Source organism: Neovison vison, chromosome 5, assembly GCF_020171115.1.
Source record: "Neovison vison isolate M4711 chromosome 5, ASM_NN_V1, whole genome shotgun sequence".
NCBI lineage: Eukaryota > Metazoa > Chordata > Mammalia > Carnivora > Mustelidae > Neogale > Neogale vison.
Genome location: NC_058095.1, coordinates 38,154,869 through 38,181,483, shown reverse-complemented (window position 1 = coordinate 38,181,483; position 26,615 = coordinate 38,154,869). Strand labels below are relative to the sequence as shown.

At 38.2% G+C, this 26,615-nt stretch overlaps 1 protein-coding gene across 8 annotated transcripts in view; it reads left to right on the top strand.

Annotated features, from left to right (window-relative positions):
- RAD51C (RAD51 paralog C) overlaps positions 1 to 26,615 on the top strand; it is a 58,595-nt gene that overhangs the window by 5,358 nt on the left and 26,622 nt on the right. For 4 of the 8 annotated variants that reach the window (XM_044248575.1, XM_044248576.1, XM_044248577.1 and 1 more), the window contains exons 4-7: positions 1,765 to 1,898; positions 14,064 to 14,195; positions 23,911 to 23,977; positions 25,239 to 25,299. In XM_044248575.1, coding sequence (XP_044104510.1) covers positions 1,765 to 1,898; positions 14,064 to 14,195; positions 23,911 to 23,977; positions 25,239 to 25,299 — 394 coding nt within the window. The remainder of the gene's footprint in view (positions 1 to 1,764; positions 1,899 to 14,063; positions 14,196 to 23,910; positions 23,978 to 25,238; positions 25,300 to 26,615) is intronic. The other 4 variants (XR_006384554.1, XR_006384555.1, XM_044248578.1 and 1 more) reach the window with 2 other exon arrangements.

Here is a 26,615-nt window from a genome sequence, read left to right as displayed (position 1 = left end):
CTCCCCGCTGAGCACAGAGCCTGATGTGGGGCTTGATCCCAGGACCCTGAGATCATGACCTGAGCTGAAGGCAGAGGCTTAATCCACTGAGCCACCCAGGCGCCCCTATTTTTATTTCTTAAAATATTTTATTTATTTGAGAGAGAGAGAGAGCATGAGAGGGGAGAGGGTTAGAGGGAGAAGCAGACTCCTCACTGAGCAGGGAGCCCGATGTTGGACTTGATCCTTAGATTCCAGGATCATGACCTGAGCTGAAGGCAGTTGCTTGACCAGCTGAGCCAGCCAGGCGCCCCTTTTTATTTTCTTTTAGAGATTTTATTTATTTATTTGAGAGTGAGAGAGTGAGCGAGCAAACAGGAGCAGTGGTAAGGGGTAGAGGAGAGGGAGAAGCCGACTTCCTCCTGAGCAGGGAGCCCAATGCAGGACTCTATCTCAAGATCCTGGGATCATGACCTGAGCAGAAGGCATATGTTTAACCACCTGAGCCACCCAGGTACCCCTAGGTGTCCTTTTTAACTAACGACCAGTATATCTACTGAAAGGCCTTAAAACTACCCATGACACAATGTGTATTTGTAATAGTGTCTTAAAACCTTATTGTGAATATTATAGGTGTGGCACTGGGTTATAAAGTCTTTAGTGATTACTGTGTGATTAATCTGTTATTTTTTGGTTAAAAATGAACTTTTATATTTGTAATAGGCAGTGCTTTCTGAAATTTAATTTCTTGTGGTTTTTTTTTTTCAATGTTAAAACTTAAGGATGTTTTAAAGTGCAGTAATTTTAAACTGGCTTCTCTCTGTAATATGTATAAAACCAAACCATTTTTTCTTTTTAAGATTTATTTATTTATTTATTTATTTGAGAGAGCACCAGCGAGGTGGTGCAGGGGGAGAGAATCTCAGTCAGACTCCCTGCTGAGTGCAGAGCTGGATGCAGGACTCCATCTCCACACCCTGAGGTCATGACCTGAGCTGAAATTGAGTCGGATGCTTAACCAACTGAGCCATTCAGGCACCCTGCCAAAAATTTTTTTTTTTTTTTTTTTTAAGATCTTATTTATTCCTTTGACAGAGAGACAGAGATCACAGGTAGGCAGAGAGGCAGGCAGAGAGAGAGAGAGGGGAAAGCAGGCTCCCTGCTAAGCAGAGAGCCTGAGGGGCTCGATCCCAGGATGCTGGGATCATGACCTGAGCCGAAGGCAGAGGCTTTAACCCACTGAGCCACCCAGGTGCCCCCAAAACTGGTTTTTTAAAAAATGTATAATCTAGGGAGAATCTTCCATTGTTTCTACTTAAATATCAAATTATGCTATAGTAATAATGGGAAAAGTTACCATACGGGAAAAAGATGCTTCTTTTGAACATTTTCCCTTTAAACTCTTAATTTGCAATCCTAGTTAAAAAAAAAAAAAAAAAACAAGAAAAGAGAAACTCCATTATGTTACTTCTATTTAATGGAAGCGAATAACTAGAAATATGAAAAGGTAGGCTTTAAAACCCGAGTTGTATATGTGTATAAACAATTTCTAGATAGCCTAGCATATAAGGAAATAGTGGAGAAGGTGAAAATAAGAGGTCAAGAATTATGTAGTAGTAGTTTATAGTAATTTTGTTTTAATTTTATTTTTGAATTAAAGTGAATAGTTCTCTTATTCACAGTGAAGCATTTTGTTACTCAAATGTATTGTTTTCCTACAATCATCAATATATCAAAACAAGTAAAACTGATTACTTTATTTAAAGATTGTTTTGTTTATTCTAGAGCACCCAAAAGCTTTGGAGGATTTCACTCTGGAAAATATTCTTTCCCATATTTACTATTTTCGTTGTCGTGACTATACAGAGCTGTTGGCACAAGTTTATCTCCTTCCAGACTTCCTTTCAGAACACTCAAAGGTATGGCTCAAACTACTGAAATACAGCTAACCTTTGGAATATCTTTGGAGGTGTTTGATTAGCTTGAAAAATAAGTATATTGTGGCATAAGTCTGTTCAAAAATCTTTCTTCCTTGTCCTACAATTTATTTATATTTATATACATTTAACATATATTCATATATAATTTATGCCCAAAGTAAGAAATTTAAATAATATAGAAAGATGTTCTGTCTCTAGTAATGGTGGAATAGCTTCTGACAAACTATTTAGAAAGGTATAAAATGGAAAAACTTCCCTTCTACTGCTTCCTAGTATCTCTCCCTAAAGTTGACCACTATTCACTGTTTCTTCTGTGTCTTTTCAAAAAAATTTTTATACATGTTGCAATATTTATCCACTCATTTTTAGTATTTGTTAGTGGGATAGTACTGTAATATGGTTTTGCACCTTCTGTTTTTGCTTAGTATTTTGCATATCTTTCTGTATCATTACATGTGGATAAACCTTTTCATTCTTTTTTTTCAGCTACATATTATTTCATTTTAAGAAGGTGCTTTTGCTGTTGGTGGGAATGTAAAATGGTACAGTTGCCTCAAAAAAATCATATGGTGGTTCCTCAAAAAATTGAAAATAGGATTACCCTGTGGCCCTGCTATTCAACTTCTCTGTTTATCACCAAAAAAATTGAAAGCAGGGTCTTTTTTTTTTTTTTTTTAAAGATTTTATTTATTTATTTGACAGAGAGAGATCACAAGTAGGCAGAGAGGCAGGCAGAGAGAGAGAGAGAGGAGGAAGCAGGCTCCCCGCTGAGCAGAGAGCCCGATGCGGGACTCGATCCCAGGACCCCGAGATCACGACCCGAGCCGAAGGCAGCGGCTTAACCCATTGAGCCACCCAGGCGCCCCGAAAGCAGGGTCTTGAAGAGATATTTGTAAACCTTTGTTCATAGCAGCATTATTCATATTGCCCAAAACGTGGAAGCAACCCAAGTGTCCATTGAATGGATAAGCAAAATGTGGTATACACATACAATGTAATAGTATTCATCTTTAAAAAGAAAAGAATTTCTGACATATGGTACAACTTGGATGAATCTTGAGGACATTATGTTAAATGAAATAAGCCAGTCAAAAAAAGATACACTGTATGATTCTACTTATATGAGGTGTGAAGAGTAGTCAGACTCAGACATAAAATAGAATGGTGGTTACAAGGCCCTGAGGGGGGAAGTGGAAAATGGGCAGTTATTTTTTAATGGAAATAGAATTTCAGCTTATAAGATGAATATTCTACGTTTTCCACTACATAAATAAAATTAGGGGGAAGAGATTCAGTACCTTAATTTGTTTAATCCTCTTCTTATTGGTGGTCTTTTAGATACTATTAACAATGGTTTGAAGATAATCCCTACATCCAAGGAGACAATCCTTGGGGTACATTTGTAAGTATGTTTATGGGATAAACTCTTTTTTTTTTTTTTTTTAAGATTTTATTTATTTGAGAGAGAAAGAGAAAGTGAACATGAGCTGGGGGAAGAGCAGAGGGAGAGGGACTCCCCTTGAGCACTGATCGGGGCTCTGTCCCAGGACCTGAGTTCACGACCTGAGCTGAAGTCAGATGCTTAACCAACTGAGCCATCCAGGTGTCCCTGTTTATGGGATAAGTTCCAAGTATTAGAATTATATTAAAGAGTATGTGACTGTTTAATCTTTTTTTTTAATTTGACAGAAATCACAAGTAGGCAGAGAGAGAGGAGGAAGCAGGCTCCCAGCTGAGCAGAGAGCCCAATGTGGGGCTTGATCCCAGGACCCTGGGATCATGACCTGAGCCAAAGGCAGATGGTTTAACCCATTGAGCCACCCAGGCGCCCCGTGAATGTTTAATCTTGATAAATATTACACATGACAGAGACTGTCTTTGACCAAATTTTAGTAAGCCTCCTCTGAGACTTTTTTTTTTTAAAGATTTTATTTAACAGATCACAAGTAGACAGAGAGGCAGGCAGAGAGAGAGGGGGAAGCAGGCTCTCTGCTCAGCAGAAATTGATCCCAGGACCCTGGGATCATGACCTGACCTGTGCTAATGCCAGAGGCTTACCCCACTGAGCCACTCAGGTGCCCCAATTTTTTTCTTTTTTTTTTTTTTTTTTTTGGTTAAACACAAATTGCCCTTCAAAAAGGTTGTGCCAGTGGGTGAAAAAAGAAGATGGAACTATATGTTGACTACAAAAAACCCACTTTTTTTTTTTTTAATATTTTATTTATTTATTTGACAGAGAGAGAGATCACAAGTAGGCAGAGAGGCAGGCAGACAGAGAGAGAGGAGGAAGCAGGCTCCCCGCTGAGCAGAGAGCCCGATGTGGGACTCGATCCCAGGACCCTGAGATCATGACCTGAGCCGAAGGCAGCAGCTTAACCCACTGACCCACCCAGGCGTCCCCAAAAAACCCACTTTAAGGGTATCTGGCTGGCTCAGTCATATTGAAGTGTGTGACTTTTTTTTTTAGAAAGAGTGTGAGTGCAAGGGGCAAAGGGAGAAAGAGAATCGAGCCACATCAGGCACTGGGTGTGGAGCCTGCTTAAGATTCTCTTTCTCCCTCTGCCCCTTGCATGCATGTGCATGCTCGTGCTCTCTTCCAAATAAATAAATAGTTAAAAGGATACTCAGTATGCCAAGGTACCAAATTTTGGAGTAGCATGTCCTAAACTCCATCCAGTTTAATAGCTTTAGCTTTTTAATTTGGACTTTGATTCATGTTGAGTTAATTTTTTTATACATAGTCTGAAGTAAGTGTTCAACTTCATTTTGTATGCAGACACCCAGTTGTTCCAGCACCATTTACTGAAAAGACTATTCTTTCCCCCATTAAACGGGCTTGGCATCCTTGTTGAAAATCCGTTGACCATAGATGTTTGAGTTAATTTCTGGACTCTATTAATGTATATGTCTGTTCTTTGCTAGTATCACATGGTTTTGATTAGTAGCTTCATAGTATATTCTGAAATTGGGACACGTGAGTCTTCCAACATTGTTATTTTCAAGACTGTTTTGGCTATTCAGGGCTCCTTGCAATTTCATCTGAATTCGATCCATATGAGTGAATTCGATCCACATTTCTGCAGAAATGTGGTTGGAATTTTGATAAAGATTCTATTGAATCTGTGGATTTAACCATAAATTCTTAAAAAAGATTTTATTTTTAAGTACTCTTGACACCTAACATGGGGTTCAAACTCAATCCTGTGATAAGAGTCACATGCTCCACTCACTGAGCCAGCCAGGTGCCTCATAATTCAATTAAATTTAATTAATATACCCCTATGTTTCATATATTTCTACTTGGTGAATTACTGGGTTGTAAATTTTGAAATAATTGTCCAGCATTTCTTTCGTCACTAGAAGAAAATGAGAATATAGAGCTGCTTTTTTTTTTGGCTTGCACATTTATTTATTCATCAAATATTTATTGAGAGTCCACTTTGGCCAAACATCATTATATAAATCCTTTTAATATGCTGCAGGATTCCATTTGGTAGTATTTTGTTGAGGATTTTTGCATCTGCAATTGGTCTGTAGTTTTCTTTACCGTGATGTCTTTATCTAGCTTTGGTATCAGTATGATACTGGCTTCATAGAATGAATTCAGAAGTATTCCCTCTGTTTTTTGGAAAAGTTTAAGAAGAATTGGTATAAATTCTTTTTATTTATTTATTTGAGAAAGAGAGAGAGTGCACAAGCAAGGAAAGGAGCAGAGGGAGAGGGAGAAGCAGACTCCTTGCTAAGCAGGTTGCCTGATCTGGGACTTGGGACTCTGTCCCAGGACCCTGGGATCATGACCCAAGCCAAAGGCAGATGCTTAGCTGACTGAGCCATGCAGGCATTCCTAGTGTAAATTCTTTAAATGTTTTATAAAATTTGCCAGTGAAGGGGCATGTCACTCTTGATCTCATGGTCATGAATTCAAGCCGTACGTTGGAGGTAGAGTCTACTTAAAATTCCCCAGTGAAGTTCTCTGGTCCTGGTCTTTTTTTTTTTTTTTTAAACTGTTCGAAGGCTTTTGAATACTGATTCAATCTCTCCATTGTTACAGATCCATTCACATTTTCTGTTTCTTCTTCAGTCAGTTTTGATAGTTTGATAGTTTGTGTATTTCACCGAATTTATTCATTTTACCCAGGTTATCTAATTTTTTTGCATATGAATGTTCTTTACATTTTGTTTTTATTTCTATAAAGTTGGTATAATGTCCTCATTTTCATTCCTGATTTGAGTAATTTGAGTCATTTCTCTCTCTCTTTTTAAAAAGGATTTATTTGTTTGAAAGAGAGAGAGAGGGAGAAAGGGTGGGTGCGAACAGGGGGAGGGGCAGAGGGAGAGGAGAGAATCTCAAGCACTCTCTGTTGAGTGGAGAGCCTGGAGTCTAGAGCCCAATAGGGGTCTCAGTCCCTCGATCATGAGATTATAACCTGAGCGGAAATCAGGAGTACATGCTTAACTGACTGAGCTATCCAGCTGTCCAACTCTTTTTCTCTTAGTTTAAAGGTCAGTTTTGTTGATCTTTTCAAAGAATCAACTTTGGATTTTATCCATTTTCCCCATTGTTTCTTTCTTGTTTTGATTATTTCTACTGATTTTTTTTTTTTTAAAGATTTTATTTATTTGACACAGCTAGTGAGAGAGGGAACACAAGCACAGAGACCTGGAGAGGAAGAAGCAGGTCCCCTGCTGAGTAGGGAGCCTGATGTGGGCTCTATTCCAGGAGTCCAGGATCATGACCTGAGCCGAAGACAGATGCCCAGTGACTGAGTGACCTAGGCACCCCTATCTCCACTTAATTTTTATTACTTCTTTTATTTTGCCTTCTTTGAGTTTAGTTTGCTCTTCTTTTTTCTAGTTCCTTAAGGTACAAGTTTTGGATATTGAGACCGACTGATCTTTCTTTCAAAATATAGTTGTTTAGAGCTCTACATTTCCTGTGGAGCACTACTTACACTGTATTTTATAAGTTGGTATGTTGTGTTTTTATATTCATTCATTTTTAAGTATTTTCTAATTTTCATTGTAATGTCTTCTTTGACTCATTCATTTAGAATGTGTTGTTTAGGGTTTCCTGGCTGGCTCAGTTGATAAGAGCATGTGACTCTTGATCTCAGAGTTGTTGTTGTTGTTATTTCTTTGGTTGTTGTTATTTGGGGTTTTTTTGGTTTGTTTTTTAAAGGTTGTTTAAGTAATCTCTATACCCAATGTGAGACTTGAACTCATGATCCCAAGATCAAGAGTCACATGCTCTTCTGACTGAGCCAGCCAGGTGCTCTTGGGGTCTTGAGTTTGAGCCCCATGTTGGGTATAGAGATTACTTTAAAAAAAAAAAAAAAAAAAGGTATGTTGTTTAATTTCCACATATCTATGAATTTTCCAAATTTCCTTCTGATGCTGGTTTCTAATTCTGTTCCATTGTGGTCAGAGAAATACTCTATATATGATTCCATGTTTATACATTTATTGAGACTTATTTTGTTGCCCAACACCTAGGTCTATCCAGGAAAATGTTCCATGTGCACTTGAGAAGAATGTATATTCTACTCTTGAGTGGAGCATTTTATATATCTGTTTCTTTTCTTTTCTTTTCTTTTTAAGATTTTATTTATTTATTTGACACAGAGAGAGAGGGAGCACAAGCAAGGGGGAGTGGGAGAGGGAGAAGTAGGCTTCCCTGCTCAGCGGGGCTGGGCTCAATCCCAGGATCCTGGGATCATGACCTGAGCTGAAGGCAGACACTTAATGACTGAACCACCCAGGCACCCCTCTTTTTCTTTTTTATGGGTCAACCTTTATTGGTGAGCAGAGAGGTGGTAGTTTACTCAGGATGCTGGGGAGCAACTGGGAGGAGGTTCTGCAGTTGCTATCACAGCATATAATTGCTATATCTTCTTGATGAATTGAGCCTTTTATTATTATACACTTTTCATATTATATAAATTAATTATTTTTACCCTTCTTCATCTCTTGTAACAAGTTTTCACTTGAAGTCTCTTTTGTCTGATATTACTATAGCCACTACAGCTCTATTCAGGTTACTGTTCGCAACGGAATATCTTTTTCCATCCTTACACTCTTATTTGTATCTTTGTTTTGTTTTTAAGTTTTATTTATTCAAGTAATATTTATACCCAGTGTGGGGCTGAGACTCATTACCCCGAGATCAAGAGTTGCATGCTCTTCCAATTGAGCCAGCCACGTGCTCCACTGGTTTGTATCTTTGGATCTAAACTGAGTCTCTCGTAGAAAGTCTATAATTAGATCATTTTAAAAAATCGTTCCGCCAGTCTATGCCTAAATCTCTGACTTAGGATAATTCGACTTACAAGTTATTTTATTTTATTTATTATATATTAAGATTTTATTTGGCAGAGAGAGATAGAGTGCATGTGCACACATAAGCAGGCGGAGCAACAGAGGGAGAGGGAGAAGCAGGTTCTCCGCTGAGCAGAGTACCTGATGCAGGATTCAATCCCAGTACCCTAGGATCATGACCTAAGCTGAAGGCACATGTTTAACCCACTGAGCCATGTGGGCGGCTTAAGTTTTTAATTTTATAATGGTGCAAAAGTGATACATACTCAGTTAAAACTGTACATTGAATTTCAATCTTTTCCTAGGCTAGTGATACTTGGTACCAGTACTCTCTCATGATGCTGGACAGTGGCAGTGGCCCACAGGTTTCAGTCAGCCATGCAATCATGAGGATAAAAAAGCAATAGGCTTAGAACCATTCTGTACCGATATAACCATTCTGTTTTTCACTTTCAGTACAGTATTCAGTGAATTACATGAAATATTCAGTGCTTTATTATAAAATGGGTTTTTTGTTAGATGATTTGCCCAGATATAAGCTAATGTGAGTTTTCTGAGTACATTTAAGTTAGGCTAGACTAAACTATGATGTTTTGATAGGTTAAGTGTATTAATGCATTTTCAGCTTAATATTTTTGACTTGGTGTTGGTTTATTGGAATGTAGTCCTGATGTAAGTTGAGGAAGATCTGTATCTTATTTCTCAATTTCTCCATTCCTGCTTTCTTTTTTGTTAGATATTTTCCATAGTACCATGTTGATTCCCTTCTCATTTCTTTTTTTTTTTTTAAAGATTTATTGATTTATTGATTTGAGAGAGAGGCAGTGAGAGAGAGCATGAGAAGGTCAGAGGGAGAAGCAGACTCCCCGTGGAGCTGGGAGCCCGATGCGGGACTTGATCCCGGGACTCTGGGATCATGACCTGAGCCGAAAGCAGTCGTCCAACCAACTGAGCCACCCAGGCGTCCCCCCTTCTCATTTCTTGTATCATATATTTTTTAGTTATTTTCTTAGTTGCTCTGGGGAATTAGAAATAACATCCTAATTCATAGCAGTCTAGTTTAAATTAATACTAAATTAATTTCAACAGTATACAAAAACCTTGTTGCTGTATAGCTCCATTTATTCCCCTTTATGTTATTGTCACAGATTATATATATCTTTATACATTGTACGTCCATCAATATAGATTTATAATTATTTTTTAATAGTTGTCTTTTGAATATGTAAGAAAAGAAGAGGGGTTACAAACTGAAAGTACATTAATGCTGAGTTTTAGATATGTAGTTACATTTACTGGCATTCTTTTTTTTTAGATTTTATTTATTTATTTGACAGAGAGATCACAAGTAGGCAGAGAGGCCGGCAGAGAGTGAGGGGGAAGCAGGCTCCCCACTGAGCAGAGAGCCTGATATGGGCCTCCATCCCAGGACCCCGAGATCATGACCTGAGCTGAAGGCAGAGACTTAACCCACTGAGCCACCCAGGTGCCCCTACCGATATTCTTTATTTCTGTGTATGGATTTGAGTTACTGTCTGATGTTTCATTTTCAGCCTGAAGGACTCTGTTTAGCATTTCTTTTACAATAGATCTACTAGCAATGAATTCTCTAGCTGAATTATCTTTTTTTTTTTTTTTTTTAGTAGGCTCCATGTTTGGCTTGGAGCCCAACATGGGGCTTGAATCATGACCCCAAGATCAAGACCTGTGCTGAAACCAATAGTCAGGTGCTCAACCAACTCTTAGACACCTTGGGACTGTCTTAATTTCTGTTTTATTTTTGAAGAATGCTTTTTCCAGATGCACAGTTCTTGGTTGACAGTATTTTTTTCTTTCAGCAATGTGTATGTATCATCTTATCACTTTCTGGCCTTTGGGAACCACTGAATGAATAATATATAAACGAATAAATACACACACACACATATGATCTGTTTCTTCTTACCGCTTAATTGGTATACTGGTAAAGGTTTAGTGACTGGCTTTCCAAGAAAAAAGTGTATGCACATATATACATACGTAAGTTTATTATAAATTTGCTGACATAAAAGATGTTTAGCACACCATTTACAAATAATAATAAAATGTGTAATATTCTTTATTGTAAATCTCTGTAGCCAACTGAGTGTTACAGAAAGCGTTCACTGATTTTTTTTATTGAGGTTAATTTCACATAGTAAGATTCACCATTTATTTATTTGTTAAGATTCCATTTATTTATTTGAGAGAGAGAGGACGTACACACACACAAGTGGGAGGGGAATGGAGAGGGAGAAGCAGACTTCCTGCTGAGCAGGGAGCAAGACTGACTGGTGGCTTGGCTCTACCCCAGGACCCCAAAACCATGACCCAGGCTGAAGGCAGATGCTTAACTGACTGAGCTCACCCAGGTGCCTCCAAGATTTACCATTTAAAAGTGAACAATTCAGGGGCACCTGAGTGGCTTAGTGGTTAAGCATCTGCCTTCAGCTTGTGTCATGATCCTGGAGTCCTGGGAGAGGGTCCTGTATTGGGCTCCCTGCTTGGCAGGGAGTCTGCGTCTCCCTGTCCCACTCCCCCTGCTTGTATGCGTGCGCTTGTCTCTCTCCCTCTCTCTCTCTCTCTTTCTCTTTGTGTCAAATAAATAAATAAAATCTTTAAAAATAAATAAATGAAAGTGAACAATTCAGTGCAGTTAATACATTCACAGTGTTGACAACCACTACCTCTAGTTCCAAAATGTTTTTATCACCCTGAAAGGAAACTCATACTTTTTAAGGAATTGCTCCCTTTCCTCCCTCCCTGCAAAGACCCTGGCAACCACCAATCTGTATTCTGTCTCTATGGATTTACCTATTTTGGGTATTGCATATAAAGGAAATCATACGATATGTGATCTTTTTGGCCTGGCTCTTTTACTGAGCATGATAGTTCCAAAATTCATCTGCTTTGTAACTTGTATCTGTACTTCATTCTTTTTTATGGTAGGATAATAATCTCTTGTATGTATACATCATTTCTGTTTGTTTATCTTTTCTTCTGTTGATGGACATTTGGGTTCTTTCTACCTTTTTTTTTTTTTTTTCTTTCTACCTTTTGATTATTGTGAATTGTGGCTGCTATGAACATGTATGTATATACATTTGTTTTAGTACCAGTTTTTAGTTCTTTGGTGCATGTACTTAGAAGTGAAATTTCTGGGTCATGTGGTAATACTGTTTTTAATTTTTTGAAGGATCACTGAAATGTTTTTTCTAGTTGCCAGATAGTTTTACATTCTTACCACCAGCATATGTGAGGTTTTTCTTTCTTTTTTTTTTTTTTTAAAGATTTTATTTATTTATTTGACAGAGAGAGATCACAAGTAAGCAGAGAGGCAGGCAGAGAGGAAGGGAAGCAGGCCCCCCGCTGAGCAGAGAGCCCGATGTGGGACTCAATCCCAGGACCCTGAGATCATGACCTGAGCCGAAGGCAGCGGCTTAACCCACTGAGCCACCCAGGCGCCCCTGTGAGGTTTTTCTTTATTTTAATTTTGCTCTTATGTCTCCATATCTGACCTATGGCAAAATCATGCTACCAATGAGCACTTGATTGCTGTCCAATTCAAAAGAAGTTGCACATCTTGTGACAAACAAGTACTGTTTTAACATGAACGCTGGTTGAAATTTTTATTTATGTTAAGTGTGATGAAAGTGAAACAACAAAGGTATATTTTTTAAAAAATTTGTTATTAATTTGATAGACAATGAGAGAGAGAACACAAGCAGGGGAGTGGGAGAGGGAGAAGCAGGCTTCCTACTGGGCAGGAAGCCTGATGCAGGGCTCAATCCCAGGACGCCAGGATTGGGACCTGAAGGAAAGCAGATGCCCAAGGATTGTGCCACCCAGGTGCCTTGGTGTAATTTTTTTTTTTAATGATTTTATTTATTTATTTGACAGAGTTCACAAGTGGGCAGAGAGGCAGGCGGGGGAGGGAGGAGCAGGCTCCCTGCTGAGCAGAGAACCTGTTGTGGGGCTTGATCCCCGGAACCGGGGATCATGACCTGAGCCAAAGGCAGATGTTTAACCTAATGTATTTTTTTTTTTTAATTCAAGTATAATTGATGTACAATATCCTGGTAGTTTCAGGTGCACATCATAGTGACTTGATATTTTTACACATTATGAAAGAATCCCCACAAGATGTCTAGTTACCATGTGTCACCATACACAAAAGTATGTGTCTATTTTTTTATATGTGGGTTCTCTCGCTCCTAGAGGTTTTTTTTTTTTTTTTTAGTATTTTATTTATTTATTTGACAGCGATCGCAAGTAGGCAGAGAGGCAGAGAGAAAGGAGGAAGCAGGCTCCCTGTGGAGCAGAGGGCCCGATGTGGGGCTTGATCCCAGGACTCTGGGATTATGACCTGAGCTGAAGGCAGAGGCTTAACCCAGTGAGCCACCCAGGCGCCCCCCCCCCTTTTTTTTTTAAAGATTTTATTTATTTACTTGACAGATAGAGATATAAGTAGGCAGAGAGGCAGGCAGAGAGAGAGCAGGGAAGCAGGCTCATTGTTGAGAAGAGAGCCCGATGTGAGGCTCAGAGGGTTAACCCACTGAGCCACCCAGGCGCCCCTCCTCGTAGAGATTCTTGTCCAGGACTCAGTTCTGTTGCCTCCCTTTTCATTGACTCCTTCCCTACACTAGTCTAAGTTAGCCTCCCTCTACTTTATCACCTACTTATTCATCATCATTTTACCCAGTTTCGTTTCTTCATAACTCCTATCATTATCAGAAATTATTTATGTGTTTGTTTACATGTTAATTGTCCTTTACTCCACTCCATAAACTCCAAGAAAGGAAGGACCTTTTCTCTCGTTCCCTGCTGGCTGCAACAATGACTAACATATAGTAGGTATCTGTAAGCACATGCTGAATGAAGGAATGAATACTCTAAATAAAAGATACAAAAGTGGGTTACTTAGACATGGTGTTATCAAATCCTCTTCTTTATAGTCTAATCCCTGTTAGATAGAAAAATATATAATCTTACAGGGTGGGTTTTTTTGTTTGTTTATATTTGGATTAGTTTCCAAATTCTGTTTGTTCTTGGATGTGAAGTTTATATATTACTCTAGCTTCACTTTAGGAGCCATTATTTGGATTACATTAGAAGTGAAACTGTCATGAAAGTGTTTATCATCTCTAAGTGAACCTTTTTGATTGGAATTCAGGACGACGCTGCCTTATGCTGAATTCTGTCTTGTAGCAGATTCTATAATGATTAGTTGCCTTATATTTAAAATTAAGGAGAAAAAGTATACCAAGAATTTGAAGTTTTTTGTTTAATTTTTAATTTTTTATTAACATATTATGTATTACTAGCCCCAGGGGTATAGGTCTGTGAATTGCCAGGTTTATACACTTTATAGCACTCACCATTAGAATTTGAAGTTTTTGAAGATGATATGATAATTTAATATTTGAAGAGTTTTTTAAACATAAAAAATCTTGAAGGTAAAATTGAAATACTGAAGAATTTATTTTACTAAGACTTCAGAAGTCCTTTTTATTGGTGTAAAATGCCTCTGTAAAGATTGTGTATAGTGGTAAAGTATAAGAAAAATATAATTGCTTCTTCATGTTGAATTACTTTTTCAAGTTTATAAATTATCAAATCAGAGTACATTTTAACTTTTGGTGATTAATGCAGAAAGCGTTGGGTGAATAGATTTATTTTGGAGAGTTAGAAATAGAACTCTGGATTTTATAGATTTTTTTTTTTTCTTGCAATGAACATGCTTTTGGGATGCCATTTTTTAAAATTTTATTTTAATACCAAACCTAATTTCATTATCTCTTCTGTATTTAGGTTCGATTAGTGATAGTGGATGGTATTGCTTTTCCTTTTCGTCATGAGCTAGATGACCTAGCCCTTCGTACTCGATTACTAAATGGCCTAGCCCAGCAAATGATCAGCCTTGCAAATAGCCACAGATTAGCTGTAAGTATTATTAGCCAAGAGAATTTTATAATAAAGTCAAGCTTGTATAAAATATTAATGTCTAGAAATAGCTAAATAGAATTTGACTAAAAGCACATAATACAGACAGAGTTTTGAATGTAGTTTTTGTTCGACTTTCAGTAAAAATTAATTCCAGTCATAAGTGTTGTGTATTAGTTTTTCTAGAATATAACAGCATAATCAAGATACCATATTTTAAAATGGACTTGTTTGATAAAGAAATGGCCACCTTTGGTAATGGCAATGTTGGGTTTAATTACCTAAATATATTTGTTGTTTTTCAGGTAAGCTCTTCTAATGTCCCCATTTTCTTTTACTCTGGGTCTTTTATTATTACATGTTGTATGGCGCTAGCTTCAGCAGCACATATACTAAAATACATGTTGTGTAATCACAGACACAGAAGATAGAAAAATTACATAGTGTGAACAGCCTAGATCTTTGAAGGTAGAGCTAACTCTTCTAGATTTGAAATGTGAGGTTAGGTATAAAGATAAGTTGGAAGTGATAAGACAAAAAGGAGTGAAGTGACCACTTTTTTTGTAACAAGCTTTTTTTTAACTGCCTATTTGCCGTCACTTTCCACTCTGCAACCCCATATCACCTCTCACACCAATACACACACCTGTTCAGGAGGAAGATGGGAAAAGATCAAGCCACCTAACTTGATTTTCCTTAGAAAATTATAGTCCTTAGCATATACCTGTAATTCAGCCTAAGTACATAAAGAACTCCTTGATAAAATCATTTTAAAACATGTATCCTTTCTTTTGAGTTTTTAGATTTTTTTTTTTTTTTGCCATATACTGAAAAGCATAGTGTCCTGTGTTTGAATTATTTCTTGTATTAATTTGTGATTTAGCATTCTGTTAATATCAAGGAAGAGCCCCCAGTAGGGGGCACTCAAGACTAATGGGTTGCATAGTTCCTTAAGTTTTGTTTTGTTTGTTGAACAGAAATAGATTTATTTTTTCTGATTAAAAAAGTAATGTAAACAGTAACATGGAATACTATGCAGTGTTTAAGAAGAGTAATGTATATATACACATACTAACACAGAACAAGATATATCCAGATATACAATTAAGTGAAAAGATTCAAGGGGTGCTTGGATGGCTCAGTCATTGAGTGTCTGCCTTAAAGCTGTGGTCATGATCCCATCGTCCTAGGATCAAGCCTCCTGGCTCCAACGGGAGCCTCCTTCTCCCTCTGCAGCTCCCCCATGCTTGTGTTCCTTCTCTTGCTCTCTTTCTCTGTCATAAATTAATAAAATCTTAAAAAAAAAAAAAGAAAAAGGGAAAAAGATGCAAGTTTCATAACAGTGTATTTTATGTGATCCCATTTTTGAGAAAAATAAAAATTTTATTTATGCATTATATTTATATATATCAACAAAAAGCTCTGAAAGGATCAAAGTGTTCCTAATGACTACTTCTAGAAAAAGGATTTTGTGGGGTTGAGGGCATACTTTTCCCTCTTTATAAATTCTTCTTAGCTTGATTTTTTAAAATTTCCCAGTTACCATATAAATACATTTATCATATAAATACATAAATACATATAAATACATTTCATAATTTTCTATATACTTTCTGTAAAAGAAGTTCTGAACAATCAAAAGTGTAGAAATTAAGTAAATTATCTGTTACCCAGAGATGATTACTCTTGAGTTTGGTGTACCTATTTTTCCAAACTTACTAAGTTTTTTTTCTTAATTTTAAAGTAATCTCTACACCCAGCATGGGGCTTGAACTCATAACCCTGAGATCAAAATTTGCATGCTCTACTAACGGAGTCCCAATGTAGAATAGTTTTTTAATCACCCCTCTCCCCCTATTATCTTTAAAGTTGGCTTCAGGTTTTCACCATTTAAAAAACTGCAGTTGAGATGGCTGGGTGGCTCAATTGAGTCCTGGGATCAAGTTCCAGGTAGGGCTCCTTGCTCTCCCTCTGCCTGACCCTCCCCCCTGCTGGTGTTCTCCCCCCACCCCCTCTCTGACAAAGAAGTAAAATCTTTTAAAAATAAATAAAGATAAAAAACTTTACATATGCTTTTTTGTCCATTTATCCAGTTTTTCCTGAAAGTATTAAGTCAAAGGGATATCTGTTTTTATTTACTTATTTTTTATTTTTGGTAGGGATATCTCTGTTTTTAAGTATTGTTATATATTATCAAATCACTCTCAGAAAGCATGTTCCAGAGTATGTTCTCTATAGCGGTGAATGGGAATTTTTCTTTTTCCACCTCTTTACCAATTTTGAGTCTTTTCAAGTTTTTGTCAAACTATGATAGAATCCTTTCAGAGATACATTAACTTGATTATTAGCAGAAATTTTTTTTAACAGCTTTATTGAGATTTAACTAACATACCATAAAATTTAGCCTTTTAATGTGTATGGTTCCGATGGTTGTTCAACCATCATGTCTAATTTTAGAACATTTCTGTCACCCTAAAAAGAAATCCCATGCCCATTAGCCATCACTCCCCTTTGCAGCCTCTTGTCATCCCCTTAAGAACGCTTAGTCTGCTTTCTATCTGTAGGAGTTCATCTTTTCTGGATAGTTTATCTAAATAGAATTGTTCTGTATATGCCTTTTATGTCTTGCTTCCTTAACTTAGCACAGTATTTTCAAGATTCATCCGTGTTTTAGCATATATTAATATCCTTTTTATGACTGATTAACTTTGTATTTTTTCAATATATCATATTTTGTTTGTGTATCAATTGAAGGACATTTGGGTAACAAGTATTAAGGCAGAGAACTTTCTAATTTAAAAGTGATTGTTACTTCACTGTTTTATTTAAAAAAAAAATTTTTTTTTTAAGACTATTTATTTGAAAGAGGTAGAGAGAGAGCACAAGTAGGCAGAGCAGCAGGCAGAGGGAGAGGGAGAGGCCTGATGTGAGGCCCGATCCCAGGACCCTGAGATCATGACCCAAGCTGAAGGAAGATGCTCAACCAACTGAGCTACCTAGGCACCCCTACTTCATTATTTTGAAGATTCACTCTTTAATATGGTAAACCCAGTATTTTTGCAGTCGTCTTGTAATTCTTTTACAAGTAGTTGCCAAAAGTGCAAATTCTGATTTGGGGATGTTTAGCAGTTGGTAAACCGGTACATCTATGTACATTTTCCTCGAGAGGTGTAATGTATATGTAGGTTTCCCTCACTATCCAAAAGTAGAGCATTCTAACAAAAACACATTTTGTAAGCCAAAAGGTATAAAGCAAAGAAGCAACTACCAGTAATTTATTTATTTATTTAAGATTTTATTTTTATTTATTTGACAGATAGAGATGACATGTAGGCAGAGAGGCAGGTAGAGAGAGGAGGAAGCAGGCTCCCTGTAAAGCAGAGAGCCCGACTCAGGGCTTGATCCCAGGACCCTGGGATCATGACCTGAGTTGAAGGCAGAGGCTTTAACCCACTGAGCCACCCAGGCACCCCAAACTACCAGTAATTTATTTGGAAAATTGTTTTCACGTTCCAAGACTCAAAAAATAACTTTTCTTAGGTTTTTCTGATACCTTAGGACAGATGTTGCTAATGAATGCACAAAGTAAATCAAGATAGAGCACAGATACCCTAAGACAGACATAGCTCAAAGTGATGGAAGCTTGATGCTGAGTATCGTTCCCAGGGGAAAGAGCTTGGTGATGCTGCTCACCCTGCCTCAGTGTACTCTTGCTTCTGTGATGTTTCTGTGCAAAACAAATGCTGAATACTGTATCTTTTCACTTTTTTTTAGAAAAGTGAAAATCCTCCCCCCCTTTTTTAAAAGATTTTTAAATTTATTTGACAGATAGAGACACAGTGAGAGAGGGAATACAAGCAGACAAAGTGGGAGAAGGAAAAGCAGGCTTCCCGCTGAGCAGGGAGGGAGCCTTATGCAGGGCTGGGATCATGACCTGAGCTGAAGGCAGACGCTTAAAGACTGAGCCACCCAGGCACCCCTCTCTTTGGATTTCTTTCTTTATTATTATTTTTTTAAATATTTATTTATTTAACACAGAGAGAGAGACAGACCACAGTGAGGCAGAGAGGCAGGCAGAGAAAGGAGGAAGCAGGCTCCCTGCTGAGCAGAGAGCCTGATGTTGGGGCTCTATCCCAGGACCCTGAGATCATGACCTGAGCTGAAGGCAGAGGTTTAACCCACTGAGCCACCCAGGTGCCCCTGGATTTCTTATGGTTAGCAAAAACAGGTACTAATGTAGGTCTTTCATAAAAGCAAAGTGGCATAATAGGAACTCTTGAAAAGCAGAGGATACCTGTACTCTATAAACCAGTGCTCTCTGAGAGGATTTTCTGGCAAGATGAAAATGCTCAGTCTGTATGCATGTAACAGCAGTTGCATGGCTGTTGAGCACTTGAAAAATAGTGCTGCGAAGGAAGTGAATGTCTAATTTTAATTTAATTTTTTTTTTTTTTAAGATTTTATTTTATTTATTTGAGAGAGAGAGACAGTGAGAGAGAGAATGAGCGAGGAGAAGGTCAGAGGGAGAAGCAGACTCCCCATGGAGCTGGGAGGCCGATGTGGGACTCGATCCCGGGACTCCAGGATCACGCCCTGAGCCGGAGGCAGTCGTTTAACCAACTGCGCCACCCAGGCGTCCCGAATTTTAATTTAATTTTTAAAAGCTGTGTGTTGGGGCGGTGCCTGGGTGGCTCAGTGGGTTAAAGCCTCTACCTTCGGCTCAGGTCATGATCCCAGGGTCCTGGGATCGAGCCCCACATCAGGCTCTCTGCTCAGCAGGGAGCCTGCTTCCCCCTCTCTCTCTGCCTGCCTCTCTGCCTACTTGTGATCTCTGTCTGTCAAATAAATAATAAATAAAATCTTAAAAAAAAAAAAAAAGCTGTGTGTGTGCCTAATGGCTGCAGAATTGAATGGTGCACCTCTAACCAAAAAGTCTTGATACAAATAAATATCCCAGTTGCTAGACCTTAAACACTTGGTAGTCTGTAAAGTGTATTCTGCATGTTGGGGATGCCAGTTAGTCATATATTTCAGTTAATTGCCAATTTAAATTCCTGTTTAGATTTTTCCAAGATGCCCGATGTGAGATAATACATGGGGAAACCACTGTGGCTTCAGGGAAGGGAAACAAGAAGAAAGTGAAGTCTAGAAACTAGAAGAAAGTCATGTCATCCAGTTTGTGCCTAATTGAAACCTAGATGGAGCACAGATTTCTCCTTTGTAGACAAACAAAAATTTTAGGGTGTTATCACTGCAGTGGGAATAGCCAGCCTTTTCTTTCTCAGCTTTCTTATGGAACTGATGCCTTTTTCTGAGTAGGTATCTTTTGTCATTGCTTTTCATAGAAGTTCTTTATCACTGTCAGCTTGCAGTAGTATCTATCATATTTCTGGGGGGAAGATCTGTATTGGAAGAATATTTAAAATAACTTTCTGAAGAATTTGGGGCTGGGAGGTGCCAGATAATCTTTTACTGTATTCAGTCAACCTTAGACAGTCTTTCTTTACTTTAAAATTACTATCCTTCATTTTGAGGCAAGGGAAACAAAAGTAAAAATAAGTGATTGGGAGTACATCAAAATAAAAAGCTTCCTGCATAGCAGAGGAAGCAGTCAACAAGACTAAAAGACAGCTTACTGAATGGGAAAAGATATTTGTAAATGACATATCCAATAAGGGGTTTGTATCCAGAATATATCAAGAATTTATACAACTCAATGCTTATAGTGTTGAATAAATGTCTTTTGGCTTTAGGGTAGTATAAAAAAAAAAAACCCAAATTTATACAACTCAATACCCAAAAAGCAAATAATCCAAAAAAAAAAAAAAAAAAAAAAACAGGCAGAATACATGAACACATATTTATCCAAAAAAGATGTACAAAATGGCCAACAGACAAATGAAAAGATCCTCAACATCACTCACCATCAGGGAAATCAAAACCACAGTGAGATACCACCTCACACTGTCAGAATGGGTAAAATAAAAAACACAAACAGCCAAGTGTTGGTGAGGATGTGGAGAAAAAGGAACCTTGTGATCTGTTGGTTAGAATTAACATATGATCCAGTAATTGCACTATTTACCCAAAGAGTAAGAAAACACTAATCCAAAAGGATATATGCACCCCCGTGTTTGTAGCAGCGTTACTTATAATAGCCAAGATAGGACACCTGGGTGGCTCAGTGGATAAAGCATCTGCTTTTGGCTCATCATGATCCGAGAGTTGTGATCAAGTTCCACAGCCGGCTCCTTGCTCAGCAGGGAGCCTGCTTCTCCCTCTGCCTCACCTCCCCCTGCTTGTGCTGCCTCTCTCTGATAAATAAAATTAAAAAAAAAAAAATGCAGGGGCGCCTGGGTGGCTCAGTGGGTTAAAGCCTCTGCCTTCAGCTCAGGTCATGGTCTCAGGGTCCTGGATTGAGCCCTGCATTGCGCTCTCTGCTCAGCGGGGAGCCTGCTTCCCCCCAACTCTCTCTGCCTGCTTCTCTGACTACTTGTGATCTCTGTCTGTCAAATAAATAAAATCTTAAAAAAAAAAAAAGGAATGCAGCCAGTTTAAAATATATATATATATATATGTGTGTGTGTGTGTATATATATATACACACATATATATGTGTGTGTGTGTATGTATATGTATATATACGGAAGCAGCCCAGGTGTCCATTGACAGATGAATGGATAAAGATGTGGGGTGTGTGTGTGTGTAGATACATATACACATATCCAGACTCTTAACTACAGAGAACAAACAGATGGTTGCCAGAGGGGAGGTTTGTGGGGGAATGGGTGAAATAGGCAAAAGGAATTAAAAGTACACTTATCTTGGGGCGCCTGAGTGGCTCAGTCAGTTAAGTGTCCAACACTTGGTTTCAGCTTGGGTCATGGTCTCAGGGTCCTGGGATTGAGCCCCATGTCAGGTTCCACTCAGCAGGGGTCTGCTCAGGGATCCCCCCACTGTTGCTTGCTCACTTACTCTCAAATAAGTAAATCTTTAAATAAAGAGTGCATTTAATGAGCACTGAGTAATGTATAGAATTGTTATACTATATCGTACACCTGAACCCAGTATAACACTATGTTAACTAAACCGGAATTAAAATTAAAAAAAAAAAGAAAAAAATTACTATCCTTCAAAACATGGAATCTTTTCTATAGGTCACTGTTTAATCCAAAAGAATTAGTACTATTTTTAGCCTTAAAAGCCATCCTTGAGTAAAGTAACACCTATTATTAGCAGACTAGTATAGTTATAATTTTCAGTCATTTGACCTGATTACTGGGTTTAATTTTTACCATTCCTATATTTTCTTTATGATTTTAAATCTTTTCTCATAATTTTTGTCTTTTTCCTATAAAACCAGAAATGGTAATAGTATATTTGCCACTTTCCTAAAGATGTAAACATTGAGTTATTTATTAAGTATCTCGCACTCTTTTGATTAAATATATTCTAGAGAGGCAACAGTGGTAGGAAAAAAAACAAAAATACCAGACTCAATCTTTCTAAACTTCTGATTTCTCATGTGTTAAACTGGAATAATTATCTAAAAAAATATTAATAATATTACCTCATTCATAGAGTTATTGTGAAGACTAGATAAAATAATGAAAGTAAAGCACTTAGTATAGTTTCTGGCATATAGTAAGTACTCAGTAAATGTTTATCACCACTACTGATACTGCTGCTGTTAGTGTGGTTGGTTTTTTTTTTCTTTTCTTTTCTTTCTTTGTTTTGTTTTGTTTTTTTAAAGATTTTATTTATTTGACAGAAAGAGACACAGTGAGAGAGGAACACAAGCAAGGGGAGTGGGAGAGGGAGAAGCAGGGTTTGCGCTGAGCAAGGAACCAGATGTAGGCTTGATTCTAGAACACTGGGATCATGACCTGAGCCACCCAGGCACCCCTCTTTTTTCTTTCTTTTTTTTTTTTTTATTTGACAGAGCACAAGCAGAAAGAGTAGCAGTCGGAAAGAGAGGGAGAAGCAGACTCCTCGCTGAGCTGGGAGCCGAATATGGGGCTCGATCCCAAGACCTTGGGATCATGACCTGAGCCAATGGCAGATGCTTAACCGACTGAGCCACCCAGGCGCCCTGGTCTGGGTGGTTTCTATTGGCTTATCCAAAACTTAAATTTTTTTTTTTTCCAATTTATTTATTTTCAGAAAAACAGTATTCATTATTTTTTCACCACACCCAGTGCTCCATGCAAGCTGTGCCCTCTATAATACCCACCACCTGGTACCCCAACCTCCCACCCCCCCGCCACTTCAAACCCCTCAGATTGTTTTTCAGAGTCCATAGTCTCTCATGGTTCATCTCCCCTTCCAATTTACCCAAAAGCACATACCCTCCCCAATGTCCATAACCCTACCCCCCTTCTCCCAACCCCCTCCCCCCAGCAACCCACAGTTTGTTTCGTGAGATTAAGAGTCACTTATGGTTTGTCTCCCTCCCTATCCCATCTTGTTTCATGGATTCTTCTCCTACCCACTTAAGCCCCCATGTTGCATCACCACTCCCGCATATCAGGGAGATCATATGATAGTTGTCTTTCTCCGCTTGACTTATTTCGCTAAGCATGATACACTCTAGTTCCATCCATGTTGTCGCAAATGGCAAGATTTTGTTTCTTTTGATGGCTGCATAGTATTCCATTGTGTATATATACCACCTCTTCTTTATCCATTCATCTGTTGATGGACATCTAGGTTCTTTCCATAGTTTGGCTATTGTGGACATTGCTGCTATAAACATTCGGGTGCACGTGCCCCTTTGGATCACTACGTTTGTATCTTTAGGGTAAATTCCCAGTAGTGCAATTGCTGGGTCATAGGGCAGTTCTATTTTCAACATTTTGAGGAACCTCCATGCTGTTTTCCAGAGTGGTTGCACCAGCTTGCATTCCCACCAACAGTGTAGGAGGGTTCCCCTTTCTCCGCATCCTCGCCAGCATCTGTCATTTCCTGACTTGTTGATTTTAGCCATTCTGACTGGTGTCAAAACTTAAATTTTATTTATTTATTTATTTTTAAAGATTTTATTTGTTTACTTGACAGAGTGTGCTCAAGGGAAACAGCAGACAGAGGGAGAGGGAGAAGCAGGTGACATGGGACTCAATCCCAGGACCCTGAGATCATGACCTGGGCTAAAGGCAAATGTTTAACTGACTGAGTCACCTAGGCACCTATCCAAAACTTACATTTTTAAAAGTAAGGTTTTTCCAGTGCTCACAGTTATGAAGTTATTATGTGGTCTCTTTACACTCTTGTGTATTTATTATCTGTAATATTTTTATTTTCCCATTTTCACAATTGCTCTTGTCTGTTAAAAATGATTATATTCAATGGAATCATGTTTTCAGATAACTTACAGGCAAATTTAAAAATTTATCAGAAAAGTTTTCATTACCTAAATATATTTTTCTTGGGGCGCCTGGGTGGCTCAGTTGGTTTAGGGGCTGCCTTCAGCTCAGGTCATGATCCCAGGGTCCTGGGATGGAGCCCCGCATTAGGCTCTCTGCTCAGTGGAGAGCCTGCTTCTCCCTCTCCCTCTGCCTGCCACTCTGGTTACTTGTGCTCTCTTTCTCTGTCAATTAAATAAATAAAATCTAAATATTTTTTTCTTTAAATTGTATTCCGAACACTAAAATCACAGAACTATTTCCTTGGTAATTTTGGGGAGAGATTCACCTAATTTTCTTACTCTTTTTTTTAGGTACTTTTAACTAATCAGATGACAACGAAGATTGATAGAAATCAGGCCTTGCTTGTTCCTGCATTGGGTGGGTAATCAGAGAAGCATTTTTATTAAGTTTTTTATTTATTTAAGTAATCTCCACAACCAACGTGGGGCTTGAACTCACGACCCCAAAATTAAGAATCACATGCTCTTTCGACTGAGCCACCCAGATGCCCCAGATAAGCATTATTAACTTAGCACATTTTTTCTATCTCTTTCATGTGATGCTTAAGTACTATAAGTTCCATGAAAGCAGAGATTGTTTCTGATTATTTGGTGATAAGTCTTATTTTTTTGAAGATTTTATTTATTTATTTGACAGAGAGAGACACAGCGAGAGAGGGAAGACAAGCAGGGAGAGTAGATGAGGGAGAAGCTGGCTTCCCACCAAGTAGGGAGCCCAATGTGGGACTCGATCCCAGGACCCTAGAGTCATGACCTGAGCCAAAGGCAGACGCTTAAAGACTGAGCCACCCAGGCTCCCCTTCACTGATAAGTCTTGGCATGGAACACAGTGCCCTTCGATACCCACTCATCCTTTCAGTTATTTAACAACCATTTATTAAGCGTCTATTATTTGGCAACTATTGTGTCAGGCACCGAGCATATAAATATTCGTAAGATGATTCTTGCCTTCAGAAAGTCTTAAGCAGGAGGAAGGGTGAATCCATTTAAATACAGATCACACTACAGTAAACAGCCTTACGACTTACTTTTTTTAAAAAAGATTTTATTTATTTATTTGACAGAGAGATCACAAGTAGGCAGAGAGGCAGGCAGAGAGAGAGAGGGGGAAGCACACTCCCCACTGAGCAGACACCCCGATGTGGGGCTCATCCCAGGACCCTGAGATCATGACCTGAGCCGAAGAATGAGTCTTAACTCACTGAGCTACCCAGGCGCCCCCTTATGGTTCTTTCTAACTTCAGTCATGGTTTTGTTAGGACACAGTGCTTCAAGATTTTTCTTATACTGAATTCTTCAAGAATATTCTGTCGAAGTTTATGCTTTTCTTCTGGTAGCCAGCAATAGGTCTGATGATACAGAAGATTGACAAAATGTTGACTCAAACTATAAAGTTTTCTGAAAGCAAGTAAAGGATAATGATCTTCAGTATTTCCACGGCTAGGTAAAAATCTGTTAATCTCAGGATGTTACTCATGTGTACAAGGGTTTTGAAAGTGTAAGTATATTCTCATGTTAAATTAGGTAAAGTAAGACTCTTTTGATCAGAGGCATTCTGAGAGACTTAATAACCTTGTCAGTAAGGCAATATACAGTTGTTCTGTTTTTGTTCCCATTAGGGGAAAGTTGGGGACATGCTGCTACAATACGGCTAATCTTTCATTGGGACCAAAAGCAAAGGTCAGTATAGAAACAAGTTAATAATTCTGAATATTGGGTTAATTACGTAAACACTTATATTTTCTTTGATCTACTGCAGTGGGTGAAATGTATAGTGTCTCATGAATGAAAGCTTTTGTTGCCTTGTCCTCCGTCACCTAGAGAAAACATAGAAACATGTTGTTAAACTGCACATTTAGCTAACATAGGAAATTCTTTGGAATATTTAAATGATGGGGTACACCTGAAATGAGTAGGTGGCCAAGGAATGCTACCTTCTAAAGCTCTTTGAAATCAAGTACCATTTATTAGCCTTGCAGAAGGAGGTGGGTACTCTGTGTTCCTAAGGGATTGAAAGAAGAATAAAATTAGGACAAAGGAAAACTTGTGAGGTTAGCTTTAGGGCTAATTTATGTGGAAAATAGGATGGCTTTTCATAGTTGCTTAGTATATTTCTTGTACGAAATTGTGTCTATTTTTGTTTTCTTTTGTATTTTGCTATCCTACTTTTGTTACCCAGTTACTTACCTGCCTTTCACAAGTATTGTTCTTTAAAATAAAACTATGACAGCATGAAACCTTTGTATTTGTTTTTAAAGCTGCTGAGCAAATGAACAAACCAGCTTTCATTTTCTTTAAAACAGGCAAATGAAAGCTGTGGAGTCTTTTATTCTACACTTCTAGAAATGTCAGATTTATGCCAGCCCCTCTGCTTTGAGATTAATTTGTATAACTGAAAGCAGTTGGTTTGGAAATACTGTAATGAAAGGAGGAAATTGAGAAAGCATGTGGGCAAAGATGGAAAAAAGGGTTACTTAAATATATATCAGGTCTGGTCAGTGAAATTGTCTGTTTTTGCCTGCATTTATTTTTGTTCTTCTCCAAACTGAAAAAAAAAAATCATGCCTGACCAAATTAGGTTTTCCTTACTCTGAGCTCATGGCAGAATTTATTACACTTATATACATCTTTTGAAACCAATTCTTGTGGTTTATATTTCTTTTAAAAATAACATTTCTGGGGACGCCTGGGTGGCTCAGTTCGTTAAGCGGCTGCCTTCGGCTCAGGTCATGATCCCAGCGTCCTGGGATCGAGTCCCGCATCGGGCTCCTTGCTTGTCGGGGAGCCTGCTTCTCCCTCTGCCTCTGCCTGCCACTCTGTCTGCCTGTGCTTGCTCTCGCTTCTCTCTCTATGACAAATAAATAAATAAATAATCTTTAAAAAAAAAAAAAAATTTCTGTGGGGCACCTAGGTGACTCAGTTGGTTGAGTGTCTGCCTTCAGCTTGGGTCATGGACCTGGGATCCTGGGATTAACCCTGCATCAGGCTCTCCCTCT